At 41.7% G+C, this 20,760-nt stretch overlaps 3 protein-coding genes across 14 annotated transcripts in view; 1 reads left to right on the top strand and 2 right to left on the bottom strand.

Moving 5' to 3' along the window:
• Nucleotides 1-3,463, bottom strand: part of LOC139373603 (glucocorticoid-induced transcript 1 protein-like) — a 54,461-nt gene extending 50,998 nt beyond the window's left edge. For 2 of the 4 annotated variants that reach the window (XM_071114292.1, XM_071114296.1), the window contains exon 1: nucleotides 2,623-3,441. In XM_071114292.1, coding sequence (XP_070970393.1) covers nucleotides 2,623-3,022 — 400 coding nt within the window. In that variant the 5' untranslated portion in view covers nucleotides 3,023-3,441. Of the gene's footprint in view, nucleotides 1-2,622 lie in introns of all 4 variants that reach the window. The other 2 variants (XM_071114294.1, XM_071114295.1) reach the window with 2 other exon arrangements.
• A 635-nt stretch (nucleotides 3,464-4,098) lies between these two features.
• Nucleotides 4,099-19,068, bottom strand: LOC139373604 (UBAP1-MVB12-associated (UMA)-domain containing protein 1-like). Of its 9 annotated transcripts, none has more exons than XR_011627589.1 (6): nucleotides 18,628-18,775; nucleotides 18,216-18,321; nucleotides 15,152-15,172; nucleotides 10,059-10,144; nucleotides 6,419-8,644; nucleotides 4,099-4,939 (listed from the first exon to the last, which is right to left on the bottom strand). XR_011627589.1 is itself a non-coding variant. In XM_071114299.1 (6 exons), exons 3-6 carry the CDS (start codon nucleotides 18,298-18,300, stop codon nucleotides 8,339-8,341), a joined length of 498 nt encoding a protein of 165 aa, XP_070970400.1. In that variant the 5' UTR covers nucleotides 18,301-18,321; nucleotides 18,419-18,447; nucleotides 18,628-18,775; the 3' UTR covers nucleotides 4,099-8,338. The 9 variants fall into 9 exon arrangements, 4 of the variants coding, with proteins under 4 accessions (XP_070970400.1, XP_070970398.1, XP_070970402.1 ...); XR_011627590.1 differs by having other exon boundaries at nucleotides 6,466-8,644; XR_011627593.1 differs by lacking the exon at nucleotides 15,152-15,172 and adding an exon at nucleotides 18,419-18,447 and having other exon boundaries at nucleotides 6,466-8,644; nucleotides 18,628-18,768.
• Nucleotides 18,994-20,308, top strand: LOC139373606 (replication protein A3). The gene is made up of 4 exons (XM_071114302.1): nucleotides 18,994-19,203; nucleotides 19,351-19,425; nucleotides 19,623-19,734; nucleotides 20,083-20,308. Exons 1-4 carry the CDS (start codon nucleotides 19,108-19,110, stop codon nucleotides 20,163-20,165), a joined length of 366 nt encoding a protein of 121 aa, XP_070970403.1. The 5' UTR covers nucleotides 18,994-19,107; the 3' UTR covers nucleotides 20,166-20,308.
• The last annotated feature ends 452 nt before the right edge of the window (nucleotides 20,309-20,760 follow it).

Here is a 20,760-nt window from a genome sequence, read left to right as displayed (position 1 = left end):
CCCCCCCCCCCCCACCCCCACCTGAAGATAAAACGGTTCCATTTTCACCATTAAAGCCATTCATGCCAGAGTATTCTAAATCACTCCCAGCCTGCAGTCCTCTATAAGCCTGCTTTACAAGCAATATGCTTAAAGACCTGTAACCATAACGGCACAACTTTACAGCTTCGCCACTTCTCGTCTCACAAATCCTCCTTTTGTACAACAAGGTATTGATTGTTCTATACATAATGGGTTATGAGCCCAGATTCAATATACTATGGAAATGCAAGCAGCAGATGTACTCTGCAGAACACCCCCGCTCAAAATCAATGCCTCAACAGAATGCCCCTGTAGCAATGAGAGTTAGGCCTGTCTCTACTCCAACAGAGAACTGACAGAGTGTTAGCCAACTTCAAACAGATGGTTTTAAACACCTTCCTGTTATTTCTGGTTCATATAAGCTAGATTTCAGCTAAAGGTGATTTGTTAATAGGGCCTTTTGAGTCACGATGAATGAAAATGAATGAGACTGTTGTGGGACCATCACTCTACAGGGGTTCACCAAGTCTAAGGTTCTGAGAGATGACATCACCATCATCATGCTTAAAGTTGCACGATACAGTAATTGCTCCACCATTTCCTGGTTGGTAAACATCTAGTTTGCTTAATTTCAGTTTATGTAACAGAATAAGCTAGTATATAGTGTAGGAAATCATTGTACCATCTAAAACAGCTGTGAAGTATATTTTCCATAAGCAAAAATATTGTTGTTTCAGCTGTTTGAAGCTGATGTACAAAACAGACACAACAGCATAACTTAACGGGAGGCATAGAAATAACGCACATAGAACAGATCTACCGCTTCTTAGACTTGCTTTCAAGTAGAATGATAGTTATAGAACTCACATTTCTATGTGAATTTGGTCAGTCAAAAAGTTACATATTGCCACTTTAAAAGGTAATGTGATGGAACGTCAGAATATGTCACCATGGCCTGAACACTTTCAGCAGCGACCAACCAGAGTGTGAGCAGGAAGGAATGAATAGCCTGTCTCCTAACAGACCTGCCTGTCACCCATTATCAAACAAACAACATTTATGCACAGATTAGTGCATGCTGCACAGTTACATGGAACACCTATCCTAAACAGTTACATCTGAGAAATCTAGCCTTTAGAATATCATATGCTTTCTATGAGATTGTATGATAAGACGGCTCATTTTGGGGGGCTTTTCCATTCTGTGCGCTGCAATCAAATCAAATTTATTTATATAGCCCTTCGTACATCAGCTGATATCTCAAAGTGCTGTACAGAAACCCAGCCTAAAACCCCAAACAGCAAGCAATGCAGGTGTAGAAGCATGGTGGCTAGGAAAAACTCCCTAGAAAGGCCAAAACCTAGTTTTGGAAGTTAGTTTTGGCAGAATGGGATTTAACCCAAGTCATGGGGCCCAACCCAAGTCATGGGGCCAACTGTCCAATGCCCTGCACCTAAAATGTGCAGAACATCTCCATATTGCATTCATCATCTCTGGCTTGACACAGAGTAAGGTCAAGGCTTTCTAGGGGGTCTGGGTCATGGTATCCCATTGTTAAAGCAGTAGTACTACCAGCAGACAGTACTACTAGACCTGCAGAATTTGCATTGCACACCTGGGTACTGTAGTCATATTTGGGTCTCCTATTTTGAAAGAGGGTGAATAGAGACCATATATTGTGGACCTGGTAGCTAGAGAAATGCATTGGAATACCCTGTCTCTACCTCTTCTAGAATCCATGCAATCATAAGTGCTGGGAAAGAATAGCACTCCAAAATAGCATTTCACCTCTTAGATGGATGTATTTATCTGTCAAATATAGTACATTGCACTCTCCTGTAAGGTGTCGAATAACAGTGCAGCTTTAGAAAAACGTATTTGCAACGAGCAGGAGCAGCACTTGCAATATAATTATCGTGTTTACGTCTCGAAATGCACTCGCTCCTGCTAGGCCTCAGTGTTGTCATAAGCAAACGACCTTCCCTCGACTACGTAATTCTTTCCATTCCTTAGCACCGGCAAACAAACGTACACTTGACAAGATACCTAAATAAATGACTGTCACACTAATCATGATTGGTATTTAGTTAACCATTTTAACATGTCCAATATGTGGTTGCCGTTGGCAGTATTCTAGATATGTAACCCGTATTTAGCTTAACTGGCGCGCGCTGGCCTGGGGGTACAGTAACTGCATCATCACCATAATAATATAATAGCCACCGAGACCATACATCGAAAGCCCAAAGCAATTGTTTGAACATTAAACAACAGTTAATATGCACGTCTGCTTTCGAAGTATCCCCTCGATGCCAATTCATTATTTGAAAATGACAACATTTGGCTACTGGGTCCATAATCATTCATACGACATACGCAATAAATTACATCATTGTCAGGGTTAGTAAGGTATGTTAGTTACTATATCTGGATAGGCTTATAAACACACAATGTTGAGAAAAAATAATGTTTGCGTGCTAGTGATGCTGATGCGTCTAGCAGAGACCCCCGATCTGACCCAATTAGCTTGCTAGTTATAGCAACATATTGCATGTTTAGCTTTGGAAGCAATAAATGATGGACAAGCGGATACTACTGCACCTTTGAAAACAGGCGAGTTCGGACACTGCTCAGGTGAGCCCTTGCTGTCCGGCGGCGATCGTCTTTGCCTTGCGACCAGCCTGCCCTCCACCGAGCCGTTTCCAACCGGATTCGCGAGTAGCAGCTGCGTCGGACTGCCAGGACTGTTGCAACCGGACGTCGATGTCGGTCCTATATTGCTCGCGATTGTGAATGAAGAGGAGCAGGGGCGGGTTGGGCTGTGCTGACTTCCACGCAATAGCTGGTACGGCACCGTGGCACGAATAGGCTGCAGCCGGATCGTGGTGGTGTTGCAGTTGCTGCAGCCGGCTGGAGAGATGGTTGGAGAGCCGTCACCGCTGCGCTTGACCCTCTTTTGCTGCTGTTGGGTTGAATTGGTTGCTGATGAGGCTGTCGACATGATGTTGATTGCCACAGTGCAACTCTTCCAGTTGAAAAACTTGCCAAAAATACAAAGTAGTCTTGAATAAAACTCACGTTACCGGAAAGTATTTTCGTTGGCTTGCTCAAGTATATAAATGTGACATAAAAAAGCAAGTTGGTAACTTTCCCCAAAAAGTTAGCTGGAACATATGTTTTTGTAAAAGTCTAGTTGAGAGTAACCTGCTTAGCTACCTACATTTTTCGCACTTTTTCTGCTACTTGCCATTTTTGAAGTGGTCGAACAAGTATGGATTCCCGAAAAACTCTCAATTAAACATCTTCATATTGAACAAAAACGACTTTAACCACGAACTGTACTTATAAAAGCGCAATCACAACATAGCTAGCTAGTTTTGTCTCAATGTTGTCTGTCTTGCAACACGCAACCCCTTTCCTGTGTTCCTCCTCTGTCAAAACTACTGGTTGACGAATCAGGGCGTGGCAAAATCACTCACTGTAAAGCTCTGATTGGTCAAAATAATGCTGTAAGGTCGAGGTCATTGGCCAAATTCTAAGCATCCACCAATCGATTCATTGAAGTTTGTTGAAAATTCAACGTAGACTGCTCTCGAGATAGCTAAAAGGACTGCCCTGAGTGGCGCAGAGTTAAATTGATGCGGAGTTAAATCTTAGAGAAATGGGTTGTGCAGAATATTCCGTAAAAAAAGAAAGGTCATCTGAGTTTATGTTGATAACTGCACTGTATCCCTAATGCCGAGTGAAAAACAACTGGGAACTCGGAAAAATGTCAAATCATGACGTCGGTGATCTTTAAGTCAGAAAGTCGGAGCTCTAGAAAGACGCAGAGTTCCCGAGTTGGATGACCAATCAAATCGATTTTTCCCCAAGCGGCTTTAGACCAGTCATCGTCATGGCATGGACAAGTTTGAGTAAATTGAAACAACCACTGCATAGTTTAAAGATTAAACTATTGTATCTAGACCCTTCCTAAAAAGCCACATATTGCTGTTCAAACACATTTATTACAGATTTACAAAGTACTAAACTTGCACCATATGTATTTTCCCTACCAACAAGACAAGAATCATCACAATAGTTTACATATTTTTTAATAGTCTGCTTTTGTACAAATTTGATCAAGTTCTTTCACCCACATTCAAACATAAGATTATGTATAGCTGATTCACAAATCAAATGCATATACAATTAAAACAAAGAGGATACAGAACCAAAATAAAAGGCATTGGACAAGGACTGAAAAGGAAGTAAAGCTGAAGACAGGGTTCAGAATAAGGGGGTGTAAACTTGGCAGATTTACCACAAGGTAAAATAGTTTGCTTTTTAAAGTGGCATTCAAACTTCTTCAGAGGTAGGCATATTTTCAAAGAACGCACAACTGCATGTTCAGAGGTTAACCAGATGTATTATTGCATGTAACATCCTCCATAACTCTTAATATCAATTTGAAGTTACAGTACTTGCAGTGTTGGAAAGTAGTGAAGTACTGTACATGTAGTTCAACTAGTGATTTAACAACATTTTTGCAGTAGCTTGGTGGTAGTTGAACTAAATTGAAATCATTTAATGGTGTGGCTAACTACTGGAACTACATTCTACTACTCTTTTCCAAAAATTAAATATGGGTGAAATAGGCAATCATCTTTCTTTTTCAGGATCGGACTGCCCAAATTCTCACTTGAATTTTGTTGTTGTGATTAATTGGATAAATTTCACATTAGTTTAACATCTGACTACAGCGTGATCTGTTCAAAGTAGCTTCCCCAACACGGAGTACATAATATCAGGATAACGTGCAAACACTTGGCTGATGGTCAGGTATGAAAACAGAAGCAGGTAAGTAGGGCAGATAGGATGTAAAACATATCCTCTAACCCAATATGACATATAGTGCATTCTGAAAGTATTCAGACCCCTTCACATTTACTTACATTACAGCCTTATTCTAAAATGGATTAAATGCATTTTGTCCCTCATCAATCTACACACAATCATGTCAAAGCAAAACAGGTTTAGACATTTTTGCAAATTTACAAAAACTTAAACAGAAATACCTTATTTACACAAGTATTCAGACGCTTTGCTATGAGATTTGAAATTGAGCTCTGGTGCATCCTGTTTCCTTTTATCATCCTTGAGCTGTTTCTACAACTTGATTGGAGTAAATTCAATTGATTGGACATTATTTGGAAAGGCACACACCTGTGGTCCCACAGTTGACAGTGCATGTCAGAGCAAAAATCAAGCCATGAGGTCGAAGGAATTGTCTGTAGAACTCCGAGACATTATTGTGTTGAGGCACAGATCTGCAGAAGGGTACCAAAAAATGCAGCATTGAAAATCCCCAAGAACACAGTGGCCTCCATCATTCTTAAATGGAAGAAGTTTGGAATTAACCAAGAGACTCTTCCTAGAGCTGACCGCCTGGCCAAACTGAGCAACCGGGGGATAAGGGCTTTAGTCAGGGAGGTGACCAAGAACCAGATGGTCACTCTGACAGAGCTCCAGAATTGCTCTGTGGAGATGGGAAAACCTTCCAGAAGGACAACCATCTCTGCAGCACTCCACCAATCAGGCCTTTATGTGTGTCCAAAAGGAAGCCAATCCTCAGTAAAAAAAGGCACATAACAGCCTGCTTGGAGTTTGCAAAAAGGCACCTAAAGGACTCCCAGACCATGAAAAACAAGATTATCTGGTCTGATGAAACAAACTCTTTTGCCTGAATGCCTAGTGTCACGTCTGGAAGAAACTTGGAACCATCCCTACAGTGAAGCATGGTGGTGGCAGCGTCATGCTGTGGGGATGTTTTTCAGCTGGAGGGACTGGGAGACTAGTTAGGCTCAAGAGAAAGATGAACAGAGCAAAGTACAGAGAGATCCTTCATGCAAACCTGCCACAGAGTTCTCAGGACCTCAGACTGGAGCGAAGGTTCACATTCCAACAGGACAACGACCCTAAGCACTCAGCCAAGACAACGCAGGAGTGGCTTCGGGACAAGTCTTTGAATGTCCATGAGTGGCCCAGCCAGAGCCCAGACTTGAACCTGATCGAGCATCTCAGGAGACCTGAAAATATCTGTGCAGTGATGCTCCCCATCCAACCTGACAGAGCTTGAGAGGGTCTGCAGAGAATGGCAGAAACTCCCCAAATACAGGTGTGCCAAGCTTGTAGCATCATAACCAAGAGGACTTGTAGCTGTAATCATCCCAAAGGTGCTTCAACAAAGTACTGAGTAAAGGGTCTGAAGACTTATGTAAATGTGATGTCAGTTTTTCAGTATGGGGTATTGTGTGTAGATTGAGGGGGAAAAAATAATTTAATTAATTTTAAAACAAGGATGTAACGTAACAAAATGTGGAAAAAGTCAAGGGGTCTGAATACTTTCCGAATGTGCTGTATTTCCTATGTACCAGCTACTACTAATAAAAACACAGTACTCACGATTTTACAGGTCAACCATCTTTAGAGAAACCCCCTCAGTTAAAAATGACAAGATAAATGAAAACAATGTATTGTTAATAGCAAACATGCACAACAACCACAAATTAACCACACCGTAACTAAACCCCCAAAACACATCCAAGTAAACCAAATAAATTAAGTTACTCAAACTCAAATCCCCCCCAAAATACAAAGCAAACAACTGTAGCCTTCCACGCCGGTGAATAAAAAAATTAAAAAAATGCTATGTTATAGGTCAGTGATTGAATTACAAAGAGAGGAAGAGGCCTGGGGAAATCCACAGTATCATTTAACACAGACAGATATAAATACCCTTGGTTTCCAGGTATGCACAGCAAAGGATTGTCCAGACAGGGTAAATCCCAAATATTTCATAATGTATGCAGTAGTAAGGCTGCGATTACACATGCAGCCCAATTCAGATTTTCTTGCACAATTATTGGCAAAAGAACTGATCAAAGAAAGAATCATTTGGCTGTGTGTGTAAATGCAGCCTCTATGGATGATTTCACATGATGTGGAATACCACAACATGGCACTGAAAATAACAGCAACTTATGAGCCATCTTTTCAGGTTCTTGAGTGGTTGTCTTAGGAGTTAACTCATAAGGAGTTTACTTCAAATAATAGTCCTAAAAAGTATTTTAACTATATATAATTGGTATTTTCTTGCCCCCTCACATTTGTACAGCAGTCAGAGGTAACTGAACATATGTGTGTTCACAAGATCATTTGTTCGCCAGTGTGCAATGAATGCAGTATATGTGACAGGATACATTGAAACACTGTCAAATCTAAACTGTGCCATGAAGACTGGGGGAAACTTGGTTGGTTCAGAATAAATAACAATAAATACAACGTTTGGGAAAGTTACAACACATGATGCGTTCATTAGAGCCATGCTGATGATGATCAAGAGAGAAAGGCCACATAAGAGTCACCATATCGAGTGAGTCCTGATAATACATGTTGAAAAATAGGGGATATATATTCTTACATGTTAAAATAGATCAGAAAGCTACATAGTTCCTCTATAGAAATGCTTATGCTACACAAACACTTTTTTCAAATGTTTTGTTAAAGCGTTCTTAACTTCATGGGCAAAAGTGAGGACAGCAGAGAGAAAACATCGTAACCAAATAAAGAATACGTGTAATTTCCTTTCTAAGATTTGAAAACTATCTGAAATCTGTCTCATGCGTACATTAGTGCAAACCCAAAGGTCAATCAGTGACTTCTAAACTAACAGCAACAACAGGTGAATCTACAGACCCAGACACTGTTCAAATGAAACACAAAGCTATGATGAAGCATGCCAGTCAGACATGAAGCTAGCGCTCTTCTGATACACACCGTTCTTAAAACAGTGAACCAGCACTACTATGACAGGCGCATCAGAAAGTGATTCACCTTGAACTAGTAGTCTACAATCTTAATGGTGGAACTCTGCGAACCCATCTACCTACATACTGTGTGTAACCTACATCACTGCCGGCAGGTGCAGTTTTGACCCCAACTGACTCACACCTGTTTTCTAACTCTGATCATCACAATAACCAGGTTTCCCATTAATTATAGTACTACCATTCTCAGACTGAAACTAAACCTGAATGGTAACGAGCCAAGACAGTCCAAGGTAGTGTTCAGTAGGGCAAACGTAGCTAAACACTTTGGAAAACAAACATGTGCCTTTCTTATTGGACAAGCACAGGTAGTCCCCGTCTTGTTTCAGTACGTTTTCATCTGTTTGCTGCCCAATGAACACGACCCAGGATTGACGTAGGGCTGGTATTGGAGGAGAGGTTGACAGATCAAAAGGTCAGCGGTCATAGTCAGCAAGTCAATCTACAGGTCAATGGTCACAGAGCACAGAGTTCTCCAGGGTGAAGTCATAGGTGAAGGAGGCCAGGTTGTGCTTGATGTCTTGGGGCGACATCAGCATCTCAGAGAAGAGGGGGAACCCAGGACCCCCTGTCTGCTTGGCCAAAACATGGGGGGCCAGGGTGAATGGGACATCTCCTAGTAGCTCTGGGAGAGACAGTGCTGCCTCCACTATGGGCGCGGGGGGCTTCCACATAGGTCCTGGTGATGGGGCGATCACTGAAGGTGGAGCAGGGGCTGGAGAGTGGTGGGCCTGGGTAGGTGTGGTACTGGAGGACTAAGGAGAAGAGGTGAGAAAACATCCACCTTCAGACATTGCATTTAGAAACAAGTGTAGGCTACACAATGAAAAAGGAACACTTAACGTGGCTAACTTTTGTCAGACATAAAAACAGATTGATGCCGATGAGGTTTCAGAACTCGGCAACATCCATGGGAGGAAGTCACTAGGGTGCTGTCCCAAACCGTAACCTTAGCAACTCAACTAGTGTACCAGTAAGTGTACTACTAAACACAAGCAAGCGTCACACAATACAATTATTCTGTCTACCATGATATTAAATCGGCCTAATATTTGTACTCTTCAATTTACTTATTTGATTCAAAAGGATTTGGTGTACACATAAAGTGCTAGATTGGAGACTTAAGCAGTGCTTCGGGCCTTGGAATAAAAGCCTAAATGCAGAGAAGATGTTACAAGAAATGGCTTATTCCTCTTCAATTAAGAGAGCATTCGGTTGGGACGTAACCACGGAAACGTCCTTAAAAGAGTCATGATCAGCAAGCAGTGTGGTGCTTTGCTTTTTCATGACTTCTAGCACTTCACATGTAAAGTAACGTTACATCTTAACCACTAATTACCTCTGTAATAACCAATACAGAACACTGTAGGTAGTGGTCCTGCCATACGGCCCTCCATATGTTTCATATATTGCCCATAACACAGGAGAGTGTGTGAAGCTGGACAGGTTTATATTGGTGGAGGTAGGAGTTTGTACATCATGTAGGTGAAGGGTGCGCAACATGGAGGCAAAGCACTGTAGATAACACTCATTGAATGGGAGCCAAGCAGCAGTGCCATGTCACCATATGCAGCTTACGCTTCACACACACACACACACACACACACACACACACACACACACACACACACACACACACACACACACACGCCTTGATTAAACCCATAATAATGACCACAGGCGACTTCAAGGACCAACCAGATCAAACAGAGAACTAGCAGCAACACCATAGAGCTTCTCTACAGCCACCATATGTCCAGACTGCAGTCCAGACCCAGTGAAGCAGGCATGGAGCGTGCTGAATGGTAGTGGCATGTGATGGTCCTCAAGTCTCTGTGTGTGTGTGTGCAGGATCACACCCATGCCACTCAGCTTCTGTCCCCAACACAGCAGCAACAGACTGTAGGCAGACTATATGAAGGCAGGATGAGCCAGTCAGTCTCACTGCTGTCTGTTTAAGTCTCCAACAGTTGTGTTTCCTGGTACTGAGGACAGCATTTACGAGACAAACCACTTGGCAGTTTTGAGTAACATCGCCCAGGTTGGGTCCTAAATGACACTACATTGGCCTTTCTCCTACATAGCGTTCTAGTTTAGACCAGAGCCCATAAAGAGTGTTATACTGCATGTTCTGCATAGCGCTGCCCCCTGGTTATAAAAGACAATCACCTTTGATGGTTGCACAATAACGTTACATGATGGTTTGCCGATGTTCGCGTTCTGGGTCGTCTTCCTCTGTTCTTCCACAGTTTCTCCTGGAGAGGAAAACAAAAAAGAAAGATATTCTGTCATTATACACCACGGGCCTAGGCCTGGATTCTTCATCAACATACATGTGCACGAGACCCACTACTAGCCCCATCTACAATGGCCTACTTGCCCTGTGGTCTTCAGAACAGAAGTCATTAGCCTCTTTGGGTTCTTTTTTCCGTCTTCTGGGAAAGCAGGTCAATTGGGTGATTAGACGTGGTTTAACGAGTGGAGTGGCATTCTGATCACATTCATGGATTACACAGCATTAACAAAGTAACACATTAATACTGTTCCACAGAGCACTATGTGGATCAGAGCATGTCTGCAGCACTCTCTGGTGTAATAGCCTGTGTTCCCAACCCCATTCTTCTCTCTGGTGTAATAGCCTGTGTTCCCAACCCCATTCCTCTCTCTGGTGTAATAGCCTGTGTTCCCAACCCCATTCCTCTCTCTGGTGTAATAGCCTGTGTTCCCAACCCCATTCCTCTCTCTGGTGTAGCCTAGCCTGTGTTCCCAACCCCATTCCCCTCTCTGGTGTAGCCTAGCCTGTGTTCCCAACCCCATTCCTCTCTCTGGTGTAGCCTAGCCTGTGTTCCCAACCCCATTCCTCTCTCTGGTGTAGCCTAGCCTGTGTTCCCAACCCCATTCCTCTCTCTGGTGTAGCCTAGCCTGTGTTCCCAACCCCATTCCTCTCTCTGGTGTAGCCTAGCCTGTGTTCCCAACCCCATTCCTCTCTCTGGTGTAGTCTAGCCTGTGTTCCCAACCCCATTCCTCTCTCTGGTGTAGCCTAGCCTGTGTTCCCAACCCCATTCCTCTCTCTGGTGTAGCCTAGCCTGTGTTCCCAAACCCATTCCTCTTGCATCATGTCATCTGGGGGAGAACGACTGGGCCTTAGTAACTAGACTAATTAACTGCACATTGTCGTCTCCTCTTCTCCCTCGCTCCCTCTTTCTTCTCCTCTGTGACCATTGCCATCTCCACTCCCCTTTCCTCTAGGACTGAACTCTTTCTTCTCCTCTGTGACCATTGCCATCTCCACTCCCCTTTCCTCTAGGACTGAACTCTTTCTTCTCCTCTGTGACCATTGCCATCTCCACTCCTCACTTCCCTTCCCTTTCCTCTGGGACTGAACTCTTTCTGCAGCATGAAGTCATCCTCCCTGATCTCACCAGATTCCTTTGATCTGAGCTCAGTGTCTCCAGTCACCCAATGTCTCTCTCTATAGAGGGTAAATGATCTCCATGAAAGGGAACGGAGGCCCAGAGCCCCATGATAAAAACACGGGATCAATATGGGATCTATCAGCTTACTCTAGTCTAGTAGTAAAATGTCTCTCAGCTTCAGTAACCTCAAATTCAGATGATTTTTTATTTAAAAAGATGCACTATGCAGAAATAATTTCCTGGTTGCTAAAATTCGAATGGTTTGTGACAAAACAAGCACGTATAGTGTAGAGAATAATTGTACCACCTAAACCGCTGTGAAATATATTTTCCATAACCAAAAATATTGTATTTTCTTTTAGCGGTTTGAAGCTTGTGTACAAAACCTAATGTAAAAGACACAAAAACTAAACTTAAAAACGGAAGCACAGAAATACTGCACATAGAACAGATCTACAGTTTCTTAGACTTGCTTTCAATGAGAATGACAGATCTATAACTTACATTGTGAATGTGAATTTTGTCAGGTCGCACAAAAAGTTGTACATATTGCAGCTTTAAAATCTTTTTAAATAAAAATATTTTGTCTAGTGTCTTACTTTTCCATTATCATATTCATATTTCCATCCATGTTTGAGGCATATATCCTTCCTGTTTGGCCCTGTCCGGGGGTGTCCTCGGATGGGGCCACAGTGTCTCCTGACCCCTCCTGTCTCAGCCTCCAGTATTTATGCTGCAGTAGTTTATGTGTCGGGGGGCTAGGGTCAGTTTGTTATATCTGGAGTACTTCTCCTGTCCTATTCGGTGTCCTGTGTGAATTTAAGTGTGCTCTCTCTAATTCTCTCTTTCTTTCTCTCTCTCGGAGGACCTGAGCCCTAGGACCATGCCTCATGACTCCCTGACATGATGACTCCTTGCTGTCCCCAGTCCACCTGGCCGTGCTGCTGCTCCAGTTTCAACTGTTCTGCCTTATTATTATTGGACCATGCTGGTCATTTATGAACATTTGAACATCTTGGCCATGTTCTGTTATAATCTCCACCCGGCACAGCCAGAAGAGTACTGGCCACCCCACATAGCCTGGTTCCTCTCTAGGTTTCTTCCTAGGTTTTGGCCTTTCTAGGGAGTTTTTCCTAGCCACCGTGCTTCTACACCTGCATTGCTTGCTGTTTGGGGTTTTAGGCTGGGTTTCTGTACAGCACTTTGAGATATCAGCTGATGTACGAAGGGCTATATAAATAAATTTAATTTGATATAAGTATGCAACATTAATTCATTCTATGCCTTGTATTTAAAGCTTTGATTTGCCCCTTTTAGTCCTAAAGGTACAAAAGTTCCCACAATTTCATCACAAGATTTAGCCCACATTTCCATCCACATCTGTGAAGAAATTCTTGGCATTGCTCACCTCCAGAGCAAGTCCTCTAGGACAACAGGGGCCATGTAAAGTAAGCCTATGTTCTCCCCGTTATGTGTCATCAGCATTGTACATGCATGGCCTTGTTTCTGGGCTCAGTCAGTTAGACAGAGGCCCCGCCTTCCCGTTCTCTCTCAGTCAGTAACACACAAAGCATGCATCCGTCATCTGCTCAATAGCATGCAGGAGTTTATACCTCCCATTCACTAAATGCTTCAGGAGGAGAGGGACAACGAGGCAAAAGCAAGAATACACACACACACACCTCTGCTTGATGATACAGAGGACAGGTCAGGTCAGTTGTACTTGACTTCACATTATAGTAAGGCTGCATGTTTTCACATTCAACATCATGGAAAGACTGTGTTTGGATAACTGTAAGTGAACCTGGACTGGCAAACGTGTACACTACAGTTCAAACGTTTGGGGTCACTTAGAAATGTCCATGTTTTTGAAAGAAAAGCACCTTTGAGTGTCCATTAAAATAACATCCAATTGATCAGAAATACAGTGTAGACATTGTTAATGTTGTAAATTACTATTGTAGTGGAAACAGCAGATTTTTTAATGGAATATCTACATAGGCGTACAGAGGCCCATTATCAGCATCCACCACTCCTATGTTCCAATGGCACGTTGTGTTAGCTAATCCAAGTTTATCATTCTAAAATGTTAATTGATCACTAGGAAACCCTTTTGCAATTATGTTACAGCTGAAAACTGTTGTGCTTATTAAAGAAGCAATAAAACTGGCCTTCTTAAGACTATTTGAGTATCTGGAACGTCAGCATTTGTGGGTTCGATTACAGGATCAAAATGGCCAGAAACAAAGGGCTTTCTTCTGAAACTCATCAGTCTATTCTTGTTCTGAGAAATGAAGGCTATTCCATGTGAGAAATAGACAAGAAACTGAAGATCTCATACAACGCTGTGTACTACTCCCTTCATAAAACAGAGCAAACTGGCTCTGGCTCTAACCAGAATAGAAAGAGGAGTGGGAGGGCCGCGGTGAATAACTGAGCAAGAGGACAGGTACATTAGAGTGTCTAGTTTGAGAAACAGACGCCTCACAAGTCCTCAACTGGCAGCTTCATTAAATAGTACCCGCAAAACACCAGTCTCAATGTCAACAGTGAAGAGGCGACTCCGGGATGCTGGCCTTCTAGGCAGAGTTGCAAAGAAAAAGCCATATCTCAGACTGGCCAATAAAAAGAAAAGATTAAGATGGGCAAAACACAGACACTGGACAAAGAAAGATTGGAAAAAAGTGATTGACAGACAAATCTAAGTTTGAGGTGTTCGGATCACAAAGAAGAAGATGATGGAGGGGTACTTGACACCATCTGTCAAGCAGGGTGGAGGCAATGTGATGGTCTGGGTGTGCTTTGGTGGTGGTAAAGTGGGAGATTTGTACAGGGTAAAAGGGATCTAGAAGAAGGAAGGCTATCACTCCATTTTCCCACGCCATGCAATACCCTGTGGACGGTGCTTAATTGGAGCCAATTTCCTCCTACAACAGGACAATGACCCAAAACACAGCTCGAAACTACGCAATAACTATTTAGGGAAGAAGCAGTCAGCTGGTATTCTGCCTATAATGGAGTGTCCAGTACAGTCACCGGATCTCAACCCTATTGAGCTGTTGTGGGAGGAGCCTGACCGTATGGTACATAAGAAGTGCTCATCAAGCCAATCACACGTGTGGGAGGTGCTTCAGGAAGCATGTGGTGAAATCTCTTCAGATTACCTCAACAAATTGACAACTAGAATGCCCAAGGTCTGCAAGGCTGTAATTGCTGCTAATGGAGGATTCTTTGACGAATGCAAAGTTTGAACGACACAATTATTATTTAAATAAAAAAATAATTGTTTATTACCTTGTCAACGCCCTGACTATATTTTCCATTCATTTTACAAATCATTTCATGTATGTTTTCATGGAAAACAACAAAAGTGACCACAAACTTTTGAACGGTAGTGTGTGTGTGTCATATATATATATATATATTAATGTTTAAAATAAAATATTTTCTGAACAGTGTCAGGTCAGGAGAGAGGCCTAAGGTTCTGGCTTGGATCATGTGCTGATCAAGTGAAGAGGAAAGAAAAGGAGCACATTACATTCTGCATCGACCTCTTCTGTGCAGTGTGGATCTTGTCAATGACATCACGTTATGTCATGATTCGTGCTGGAGTTGTGGGACCTGCTCAGAGCATAGACATGGTCAATGACATGCAGCTTGTCAGGCTAGCAGGCTTCTCGTCAACATCTTTGCCAGTGCAGAACAAACTAGCTCTAGTAATGCTGGACACTGTTAGTAGCCTCACATTTATTTTCACAATCTTCTGTTAATGACCAGTGACCAATTACTAAAACACTTATGAACTCGCATGCATGATGCACGCATGCACACCCATCCTTGCATTACCTGCAATGACTTTAGGACTCCCTAGAAAACAGTGGCAATTGTTACTGAGACCTACTATCCTGGCACAATAAATAAAGACTTCAGACAAGGAAAAGCAACATGAGGACAAATGTTAAAATGAACGTGGTGTGGGGGTGTAGGCCTTTGAACACGATGTTAGTGAAAAAGACTCCTTGTAGACACTGACAGCCATCCAAATACAAGTGAGGCTATTGTCTGTCTGCCGGCTGGGTTAAGAGCCTGTGAGAGGGAGATGGGCTCCCAGAAGAGGCACAGGCAGCTGCTCATGACTTCAGCAGTCAACCAGCACCACTCCTCAAGAGTGTCAGCTGCAGGCAGGTGCACACACACACCACACACTTTGAGGGACTGAAGGCCCTAGACTTGGATGACTTCATGACTTCAGAGATAATAAAACAAATCCTTTCTTATCGGATTCCATCTGACAGAATGGAGGAGAAAATATTAGGTGTTACAAATGAACAGCTTAGACTGGGGAGAGATTTGCCTGATGTAGGATATAAACCTTGTCAAAGGACGTTATTGTAATAGCTAATTTGCTAATCGTCTGAGGTAAAATGAGATTCGACTCCATGACCCCCTGACAAATGTGAGCCATCCCTCCATCTAGCATCAGGGGCGGACTCTGCAGATTGTTTCCCTTAAAGCCCCCATGCAGTCTTTATAAATGTTATTTTTAAATCGTCACTGTGTGTCTAATATAATTACTGTGTGTTTATTCAATGAAAATAACCCCCCCCCAAAAAAAAAAAATTTAAAAAATAAAGTTAGCTCTTTTTATCATTTATTTTCATTTTGCCATTGAATTGCTCAGTCTGATCAGGTGGGTGTGTTGACACATATGTATATTTTTACATACAAAAAAAGCTCTTTCACTAAAAGGGCATTATAATTTTCACAATTTCAGAGTGTTATTTCGATCTTATAGTGCTGAAACATTGAGAAAATTGAAAATGTGACTTTTTTCACTGCACTGCCTTGCTCCTTCTTGCTCTTTCCCCAGGAGGATTTATCTTGGTCTGAATAACTAAACGTGGATGCAGGCGAGAAGGGCCTCAGAAGATCAGCCTGCCAGCCACACAGTTCCCTGCCCACTGGGATTTTCCGCTGGCTCTCTCCCACAGCCCAGCCCTGGCCCGAACATACCCAACCGGCAGGCCGCTGGCTGGGGAAGTGAAAGGGTAGTGGAGTGGCACATGATATGCCCCCTGCCATATGGACACAGACTGAGCCCCACAGATCAGCTTTGTAAGAACATCTGCTCCCTTTGGTCTGGAGCCATCAGTACCAGGAATTCTCGAAAAGTGGAAAGAGGCTGTGGTGCAGATGGCAAATGTAATGGCAGATTTCAGGGAAACAAGTAGCTACACTTTACATTTGATACAGTTAAAACTATTTAAAAAATAAATAAAAAATTATCCTCACAGAAAATGATCTTTGAATATTCATTCAATGCAACGGGACAAACTAACCTAACTGTACCTAAATTGAAAGCCACTACCCCAACTCTGACTGAAGCATAGTCCTACATTGTTGGATTTGCGCTCTGTAACAACTCCTATCAACATTGATTACACCCAGAGTAAATCTATGAATTCCATTTGGTGATTTGCCTTTTAAACTCCCTGGTTTCATCAGCTATCTGACTGATCCCTCCCTTACGAAACGCACACACACACACACTCTCTCATCATTGGCATCTTTAAATCAGAGAATGTGATTAAACAGAGCACAGTCATAGGGTTTACACTAAAACATCTGTGTGCTCAGTCAGACTCTTTCTCCTTTATCTGGGAAGAAACGCTGGCTCTGAGACTGGCTCTCTTCTGTCTGCCAAGCGAAACATACAACTCCTGACCATCTGTGTCTACTGCTTCATCAAAAGCCATACCTGGGTCCAAATACTATTTGAAATCACTTTAACTACTTCTGCCGTTAGTTTTAGCCTGTCTGGAGTGCCAGATGGACAGTGTTTGCACTTTTGCGACTACTTTATTGGTTCCATAGTGCCAGTCAAGCACAATCAAGCCCAGCTAAAGTATTTGACATTATTTTGAGTACTATTTGAATCCAGGTCCACCAGCAGCGCTCCCAATCAAAGCCACGGGATAAAGAGCCAATTATACTGCACTTTCCTGGTAGAGGAAAGAGGGAGGAGGGAGAATCCTGACTAACAATAACATTTTTATTATTTTGGACTTAGAATTTGAAAGGTACCCACAGAAGTTGTTTCTGCCTTTAACCTTTAAAATTGGCAGGATTTATCTTCATAAAGCAAGTAGAAATCCTATATTATCATTTTGAACTTTATGATAAACATATGCTAACTTGTTGTTATGACTTATTACCACGACCATGAGCATGAGGAAACTTATTTTTTTGCGCAACTCCTTATTTTCATTTCAGGTTCATTTCAGCCTCATGGAAGTGGTGAAAGACATTATTCAATGCTGGTGACAAACTTACAACTACATGTGGACTTTTTAAGTTTATAGTATTTACTAGTGTTACAAAGTAGAGGTTCGGGATTTAGTCTTGTTGACAAAAAATATTAATATAATTTTTTTTTTAAATAACAAGATAAACTAAAAATATAGACCGATGTTATTGACTGAATGTGTACAGTGCTTTGAAACATTTAAAAATCAATTTTATAATACAGTAGCACTGAACATGTCATTGTGTGCAACTCTGACACACAACCCCCACAGCATTGCTCTGGGTGATATCAATAGGCAACCAGGAGAGGCCTGGTCATTTAATTATGAAACAAGGATGGTTCAACCAGTAGAGAATTGTGGAATACACACATTTCATGGATTCAATAACAAATCACAGCATTACTTTGTGTGTGTGTGTTCTGCCCAAATTGTTAAATGTTTGGTAAATGTGGTCGTTTCAGAACTGAGCAGAGTCTACTGAGCAATAGGACGACCTGAAACGTCAAAGTTCTGTTGAACACCTAGACTTTGAGTATCAAGCAAATATACATCTCTGACTCTTACAAAGTCAGCAGGTTGACGTTTGTTTATTTGTTTCTCACCTATTATCACGAACCCATCTGTACCACCCTCTGACGATGACTTCTTGGAAGAGTCTTTATTACGATTTCCGAAAAAACTGAACATACTGACGACTCCTTACTGGGTCTGCAAAGGCGAGAAAAACAAACGTTAGCAAGCATATGGCAACATCATCACGGCACTTGGAATGAGAAAATGCATAAAGAAATCATGTTGTGTTTACCCTTTGGTATGTAGAACCTAGGAGTATGCCTGAAAGTTGATCACAGATCGCAATATCATAACTGAATACAAGTGAGTGACTTTCAGTTTGATTTATTTCAACTTCCGAAGTATCAAATGTCACGTATGCTCTACTAGCTAAATGTTCTTTAGTGTCTAGTTAGCTAGCTGGTTAGCTAGGTGTTCGTCAAACCAAAGCAAATTACTTACCCTACCAGTCTTTATTTTCGTTAAAAAGTCGAGTAAAGTAACATACACTTTTGTTGTTGTTAGATTATCTATGCGATTTCGTGTAGTTAGTCCTTGACCAGTGTGTTGTTGCTGTTGTCTTATCTGTTTCCGGTCATTCCTGTTCTGTAAATGGTCCGTTTAGAAACAATGTCGAGAACAATTTTATTCTAATCAGTTGTATAATGATTGTACCGCAATCTGTCGCTTTGAATCTGGTGTTTATATATTATACTCCACTTTAAATGATTGAAGTTGTATTTATATGAAATTATCCGTGCATGTGACATTTAAATATTAATATGAGGAACGATAGTTAATATAAGCTTCTGTCCGGGGAAAGAATGGAGCATAGAACAACGAGGAAACGTCGCCGTAACAAAGTATTTCCCGCGCTATCGCCTGCTTGTTTTACTCAATCGTAGCTAGAATTTCAAGTTGTGTTCTGCAAAATCTATCGAAATGGCAGTTTTCGAGTCACCAAAACCCAGAATAAACCATTCTATGCTGTCTCAATATATCAGCAGGGCGATTTGCTTCGTTGGACGTGTTGAGAAGGTAATATGTTAGTGCTGTTGTTGGGCCTAACGTTAGTTCAGCACTAGAAATTGGATGGCCGTCTTGACGAAAGGGTCGCTACTTTTATAACAAACTAGCTAGTTGGCATGACTAAATCGCAATTCATTATTTTGTCGTCTATGACAGGTCCATCCAACTGGAAAATCATTCACTCTTTCGGATGGAGAAGGGAAGTCTGCATCAGTGGAACTTAACGAGCCGGTGAGTACAGTTGCAAGACTTAACCAGCCAACTACAGTAGACTGGTTGAACAGTAGCTATCTTCTAGGAATTAGGAATGAAACGATCTGACAATGACAACATGGCATCCTAAAACTGAAAGTGAACATTGTACTTGAGTTTCAAAGGCATATGGCTATTAGTGCATTGCCTGATGTAACATTGTTTCTCTTTCCCAGCTTGATGAGGAGCTGAGTGGGGTGGTGGAGGTGGTTGGTGTAGTGTCCAACAAAGGGGCAATAATGGCCTCCGCATACAACATGCTCAGAGAAGACCAAGGCATTCTTTTCGGTAAGTATGTCATCTGTCCTGTGGAAAAGGGAATGTGTTCTCAAAGGTACACTCTGCAAAGTTACATCATTATACACAGTGACTTCCTCCAACAAAATCTAAAAAAATATGCTCTCTTACCAATGTGGGCAACCCTTGGGGTATCAAGGGAGAGCACAGATTTGGGAGAAACTGTAGTGGTAGTCTTATTTGAATTATTGTTGATGTTGCCCCACGGTGTGATGATATTGCTGAGTGAACTTTTTAACTTGCCAAAGACTTTAGCTGGTTTGACGCCTCTTTGGTTTTTTTACAGATCTATGTTTTTGCATATAATATTTGTTTTTTGTGTTTTTTTTTTCCTTTCAGACTTGGAGTTGTACAATGAAGCCCTGAAAGTCATCCATGAATACCCCCAGCACTATCCGTTTGAATTAGCCACCAGTGGATGAGCACTATCCACTTATTCATTCAGATCATTGTCAATGTGAACCTCAATTGTCTTGTTGCCTTTTTTTTCTATATATCTCAGTTCTAAATAGATATGTATAGTTTTTTCTCTATTTCTGTTTTGAAAATAAAAGCCTTTAACTTGTCTGTTTAGTCATAACAATCTTTGTAAATAAACCTAAAATAACCTATGATAGAGTTTGAGATTATCAGCATCAACTGAACTGTGCATTATTGACATCTCAACCAAGTTACTTTCTCAGGATAATTGATATAAACTATTTCAAATCTGAATTGAAATGGCTGTGTTATAGTACCCTCTGTTGGGACAAATGTTTAACACAAGCTACTGTACTGCTGTAACCACACTTCTCTACCCTGCCACCAAGTGGTGAGGTGGGGACTAAAATAAGCTTCAGCAACACACTTATCAGCAAAAAGTGACGTTTCCCCACACAATAGCTGAATGTAAACTTTTAAGACTTTGTTTCTTTTATTGTATCACAGGAATGTATGTATTCATGGGTGGAGTTGGGATTGTGTTCATCACATTGTTTTGACAAATGCTCTCTAAATATTATGACATCTATGAATGGT

This window comes from Oncorhynchus clarkii, chromosome 18 (genome assembly GCF_045791955.1).
Source record: "Oncorhynchus clarkii lewisi isolate Uvic-CL-2024 chromosome 18, UVic_Ocla_1.0, whole genome shotgun sequence".
Classification (NCBI taxonomy): domain Eukaryota; kingdom Metazoa; phylum Chordata; class Actinopteri; order Salmoniformes; family Salmonidae; genus Oncorhynchus; species Oncorhynchus clarkii.
This window is presented reverse-complemented; position numbering and strand designations above follow the sequence as displayed.

Excerpts from the sequence above, each read along its gene's own strand:
- LOC139373606 (XM_071114302.1), top strand. The coding sequence starts at position 19,108 with ATGGCAGTTTTCGAGTCACCAAAACCCAGAATAAACCATTCTATGCTG. Across the intron at positions 19,426-19,622 it reads CAGTGGAACTTAACGAGCCG|CTTGATGAGGAGCTGAGTGG; the intron begins GTGAGTACAGTT and ends TCTCTTTCCCAG. Across the intron at positions 19,735-20,082 it reads AGACCAAGGCATTCTTTTCG|ACTTGGAGTTGTACAATGAA; the intron begins GTAAGTATGTCA and ends TTTTCCTTTCAG.
- LOC139373604 (XM_071114297.1), bottom strand. The coding sequence starts at position 18,300 with ATGTTCAGTTTTTTCGGAAATCGTAATAAAGACTCTTCCAAGAAGTCA. Across the intron at positions 10,145-15,151 it reads GAGTCCTAAAGTCATTGCAG|GAGAAACTGTGGAAGAACAG; the intron begins GTAATGCAAGGA and ends TTTCCTCTCCAG. Across the intron at positions 8,645-10,058 it reads TTATTGTGCAACCATCAAAG|TCCTCCAGTACCACACCTAC; the intron begins GTGATTGTCTTT and ends TCTTCTCCTTAG.